The sequence below is a fragment of the Streptopelia decaocto genome (assembly GCF_964273445.1).
Source record: "Streptopelia decaocto genome assembly, chromosome: 20".
In the NCBI taxonomy this organism is placed as follows: domain Eukaryota; kingdom Metazoa; phylum Chordata; class Aves; order Columbiformes; family Columbidae; genus Streptopelia; species Streptopelia decaocto.
Genome location: NC_138675.1, coordinates 871,175 through 876,479, shown reverse-complemented (window position 1 = coordinate 876,479; position 5,305 = coordinate 871,175). Strand labels below are relative to the sequence as shown.

Genomic DNA, 5,305 nt, shown 5'->3' with positions numbered 1-5,305 from the left:
TTCTCCATCCGAACCCCCCAACGCTCTCACCTGTCCCCAGCAGAGCTGTTCCAGCCTCGGATCATTCCTGGGGCTCCTCTGGCCCCTCTCCAGCAGCTCCATGTGTGTCCTGTGCTGAAGACCCAGAGCTGGACCAGCACTGCAGGGGGGTCTCACCAGAGCCGGGCAGAGGGGCAGAATCCCCAGAAACCTGCTGCCCACGGGGCTGGTGACACAGCCCAGGGCACCATTGGCTTCTGGGCTCCAAATGCACATGGCCGGGTTGTGTCCAGTCTTTCAGCCTCCAGCATCCCCAAGTCCTTCTTCACAGGGCTGCTCTCCATCCCTTCATCCCCAGCCTGTGCTGGTACTGGGGGCTGCCCCAACCCAGGTGCAGGAGCTGAGGGAAGGAGCTGAGCTGTGGGATGCAGGGAGGGCAGAAGGAAGATGGGACCCCAGGGACCTTGCACTTGGCCTTGTTGAACTTTGTGAGCTTCACACTTCCCATCCACAACATTTTGGAGAGCTTGGGGGACAGACTTAAGGTGATGGATGCTGAGACCCTGTAGCATCCGCTGGGCCTGCTGGTGCCTCCTAGCAGAGCTGGGTATGTACAGAGCAGCCTGAAGGACGTTAGCTAAGGGCATGTACATTTCTGCAGTCCTGAGGGGTTGCCCCAAACTCGGCTAGAACTCATGGCAGTGTTCCCCAAAGCAAGCACACCAAAGCAAGGCCCAGGGACCCTGCAGGGCAGAGCAGATATCCCACTGCTCCCTGGCACCAGAGCTGTGTGTCTGAGGGGCCTCAGACTGTCATTTGGGGACAGAATGTCTTGCTGAGCTGACAGCATTTGTGAGGGATATGAAAGTGCTGCCGAGGAAAGAGCAGGAGCTAAAGATAAAAAAGGGATGTGGCCCGGATTCTTTCACAACAGCCCTAGCAGCAAACATCTGCTTTGCATCGTGGTCATTTCACGGCACGACACCGGTGTGTCCTGCTCCATCTCCGGGTTCGTGCAACGAGGTGTTCAAGGTAAGAGCAAACAAGGCTGAGCCCCAGCTCCCCCCTGCAGGCAGGAGCACACGGGGAACACGGCAGCACCAGGGTGCTTGTCACCCCCTGCATCAACGGCACTTTGCTGTGTCAGAAGAGGAAGGGTGCTGCTGGGCTGGGGGTGGTGGAGATCCCTGGTGGGACCCCAGGGGCTGATCAGTATTAGTCTGAAGGGTGTCCTGGGGATGCTCTCCTGCCCGAGATGCTTTTGTCATCTGCCTGGGCCTGGGCTGGGAAACTGCAGGTTGGTCCTTGTGCTTCCACACCTGAAATGGAGCTGTTGTGGCTGGAAGATCCAACTTACTGGCCTCTTTTCCTGCTGACAAGAGAGTTTCAGCACTGGGAGAGTCCACCTTAGTCCAGAGAGTGTGATTGGGGTGACTTGGTGTCCTGATACAGTCCCCAAATTCCCAGTGTGTACTCTGCATGCACCTGCACCGGGAGCTGAGGGAAGGAGCTGAGCTGTGGGATGCAGGGAGGGCAGAAGGAAGATGGGACCCCAGGGGCTGGAAGCCCAGACCACCGTCCCAGTATGGCTGGTTAGATACGGAAAGGCTTCTGGGATGAAGCAGGCATGTGGCGGTCCACAGCGGGAACCTGCAGGAGTCAGGAGAGTGGGTTTGGAGACTTCTTTGCTATCTGCAAGGACTAAAGCTGTTTCTTGCATATGCTGGTGGAAAGCAGATGGTGGAACTCTCTGGCCTGGGGAAGGATTTTACCCTACAGTTGTGGTCCTAAGATGGGATGGGGAACTTCTCCTCTGAGGGAGCATTGGGGACTCAGGACAGCAGGGACTTCCAGCACATGTCTGTGGCAGCATGGCCAGGCTGGACATCAGACCTCGGGGACAGGATAACCTGTCCCTACATGTTCAGGTGGCTGAAGCTCTGGGCACTTGTAAACTGGTAAATTAAGAGTGGGAAGAGACTGACAAGCCCTTCCATGCACAAAGGGGCTGGTGCCTCCAAGGCCATCAGGTGGACAGATTTGGCTCTGCAGCAGGATGTTTTCCCTCCCTCGTGGTATTGCCCAGAAGTGCTTTTAATCCTCATCTTCCAGAACAGCACAAAGTGCCTTCCCCATCCCTCCAACTGACCAAGCCAAGCCCCTCGACATCCTTCTGTGCTCCAACAGATGCAGACCTTGTGGGTGGTGCTGATCTGCCTGGCTGGAGGGCAGCTTGCAAGCGCCAAACTCTGCGAGACCTACGGCTACATCCCAGGCATCCCAGGGATACCAGGACAGCCAGGCAAGAATGGAAGAGATGGGCACAATGGCCAAAAGGGCGAGCGAGGTAAGGAGGATGCTTCAGGTGGGGAAAACATTGTCTTGTGAATACCAAGAGCAGGAACATGATAGAATCATTGACCAATTTGTGTTGAAGGACCTTCCCAGCTCCCCAGTTACCCCCTGCCATGACAGGGACATCTTCACCAGCTCAGGTTGCTCAGAGCCCCGTCCAGCCTGGCCTGGGATGTCTCCAGGGATGGTTCATCCACCACCTCTCTGGGAACCTGGGCCAGGCTCTCACCACCCTCAGGGCCAACCATTTCTTCCTGATATGACCTGAATCTCCCCTCCTTTAGTTTAAAACAATTACACCTTGTCCTATCACAACAGGCCCTGCTCAAAAGTCTGTCCCCATCTTTCTTTTAAGCACTGAAAGGCCACACTAAGGTCTCCCCGGAGCTTCTCTTCTCCATCCGAACCCCCCAACTCTCTCACCTGTCCCCAGCAGAGCTGTTCCAGCCTCGGGTCATTCCTGTGGCTCCTCTGGCCCCTCTCCAGCAGCTCCATGTGTGTCTGTGCTGAGGACCCAGAGCTGGACCAGCACTGCAGGGGGTCTCACCAGAGCGGGGCAGAGGGGCAGAATCCCCTCAAAACCTGCTGCCCACGGGGCTGGGGATGCACCCCAGGGCACCATTGGCTTCTGGGTTGCCAGCGCACATGGTGGCTCATGGACAATCTTTCATCCCCCAGCACTCCCAAGTCTTTCCTTTCAGGGCTGCTCCACATCCCTCCATCCCCAGCCTGGATTGATACCCAGGGTTGCCCCAGCCCGTGTGCAGGATCAGGCGCATGGTCTTGGAAAAGCAATCCATTTTCCACCCATCCCTTTGGGGTGTTATCAGGTGGGGGTGACGCTCGGAAACAGGAGAGGCTGGACAGACTGGAGAATCCCAAGGAACCTGGGGACAGAGGGTGCATGATGGCAAGGGGTGTCACACCTGCCAAATGTGTGGGGGTCTCTGCCAACCTACACCCTGGCATAGATGTTGGTGGTTTCCTTCCCAGTGCTCCATCTGCAGACATGTGGTGCATGGCTGTGACCACAATGATTCTTCCTCCTTTTTACTAGGTCCCCCTGGTCAGGTGGAGCATGAAGAAGACATAGGGGAGGACGGAGACCCAGGAGTGCCAGGGTATCCTGGGAAGATTGGTCCCAGGGGCCCCCCAGGTATCAGGGGACTACCAGGTTTCGTGGGACCCCCTGGCCCTCCAGGGGACTCTGGTGACTACGAGTCCACTTTCAAGTCCGCCTTCTCAGCTGCCAGGACCATCAGCTCCTACCCACGCCGGGACCAGCCCGTCCGCTTTGACCGCATCATCACCAATGAGAAGGGCCACTACGAGAACCGGTATGGCCGCTTCATCTGCCAGGTCCCGGGCATCTACTACTTCACCTACCACGTCACCTCCAGGGCCAACCTATGCCTCAGTGTGAAAAAGGGCCAGAGTAGAACCAGGGCCGAGAAGGTGGTGACCTTCTGTGACTACGTGCAGAACAGCTACCAGGTCACCACCGGTGGCGTGGTCCTCAAGATGGCAGTGAATGAGTCTGTCTGGTTGGAGCCAACAGAGAAGAACTCCCTCCTGGGGATCGAAGGCTCTGACAGCATCTTCTCTGGCTTCCTGCTCTTCCCCGGGGCTTAGTCCACCAGCAGTGTCCCTCTGCCCTCCCCTCTGCTGGCTGGCCCTGCATGGCCGAGGACTCCCCAGGAGATTACTCTGCTCCAGATTCAGTGCCCTAAGCCTGTTGCTGCCGGTCTTGTACATTAAATGACAAGTTCTTGTGCTACTGATCCTTCCTACATAGGATTTTTCTCCTTCTCCCCACATGATGCTCAGATACCCAGGGCACTGCCTCCTGCACCTCTGGATACATCCTGGGCCCATGAGTATCTTATTATTGCTGATCAGATCCAGACGATTCATGCAGCTCCTGCTGCAGCCCACACCGAGTATCTGCTTCCAGAATCACTCAGAGAAAATCTCAGCCCAGGGTTAGGAAAACATGGAGAGGAAGCCTGGTCTCTATTGGGACACATGATGTAGCGGGAAAATTGGGGTCACCATCTACTGGTGGTAGATGGGAAGGTGCTGGAGACGGTGCTGAATTGGAGAGTCCTGAGGCTGGTAGGACCTGTGGACACCAAACTCTCTATACGCCTTTTTGGGGGGAGGGTGGTGGTGACAATGATAGCCACAGAAGCTTGTCAAAGCTTGTGACAAGGTGACCCAGGTGTACGTGGGGAAGCCAGAGCTTGATGCCATGATGGAATAGGTGTGGGGCACACGGTTACCCCCTGGTCCAACTGGGCAGGGTCTGGAGCAGCCCCATAACCCTAGCAGAGAATCCACACCTGCAAGTCCTACAGCGCACCCAGGACCCCCTGGAGAGCCAAGGACCCACGGCCCTCCAGATGAGGACCCCAGGGATGTCCCTGTCCCTGGGGCAAGTGATACTCCAGAATCGTACCTGAGTGGGGGTTTGCCTACAGCCCCCAGCCCAGCCACAGCAGGTGGTACCAGAGCTGTGGGGTGTGAAGCCCATGGGGGTGTACACGAGGCACAGAACAAGGGAGTTTTTTGGAAGGGTCTGAGGTTTGAAAGAGGCTGGTGGAAGGGGATGATGACGAAGGGTCTGGGGGGGAGTGGGATGTAGTGGGTTTTATGAAACTTCACTCCTTTGCTCCAGGGCCTGCTGGGGGGTCCGGGTGCGCGGCTCCCGCTGCCCCAGCGCAGGACGGTGCCCCGGGCCGGGCCCGGCGCGGCCGCTGCGGCTCCGGAGCGATGTGCCGGCAGAGGGCAGCGGAGACCGGCCAGCCCTCCCCGTCCCACCGGCGGGGGGGCAGAGCTCTGCCGCTCAGCTCTGCCCTGCACGTAGAATCGGGAGGAGGAACCGGGCAGGATTAGTGCCGCCTTTTGCAGCCCTGTCTTCACACTCTGTCCTCGCCACCTCGCCGCTTGATCCTTCCCCCCCGCAAAATCT

General features: G+C 57.7%; 1 protein-coding gene across 1 annotated transcript; it reads left to right on the top strand.

Annotated features, from left to right (window-relative positions):
* The first annotated feature begins 907 nt into the window (after positions 1 to 907).
* C1QB (complement C1q B chain) lies at positions 908 to 4,115 on the top strand. The gene is made up of 3 exons (XM_082069713.1): positions 908 to 1,011; positions 2,167 to 2,326; positions 3,392 to 4,115. Exons 2-3 carry the CDS (start codon positions 2,167 to 2,169, stop codon positions 3,964 to 3,966), a joined length of 735 nt encoding a protein of 244 aa, XP_081925839.1. The 5' UTR covers positions 908 to 1,011; the 3' UTR covers positions 3,967 to 4,115.
* Positions 4,116 to 5,305: the final 1,190 nt, after the last annotated feature.

What these genes read in the sequence shown, in the direction of transcription:
- C1QB (XM_082069713.1), top strand. Translation starts at nt 2,167, where the DNA reads ATGCAGACCTTGTGGGTGGTGCTGATCTGCCTGGCTGGAGGGCAGCTT. An exon ending in TGGCCAAAAGGGCGAGCGAG is followed by an intron (nt 2,327 to 3,391) that starts GTAAGGAGGATG and finishes CCTTTTTACTAG; the next exon opens with GTCCCCCTGGTCAGGTGGAG.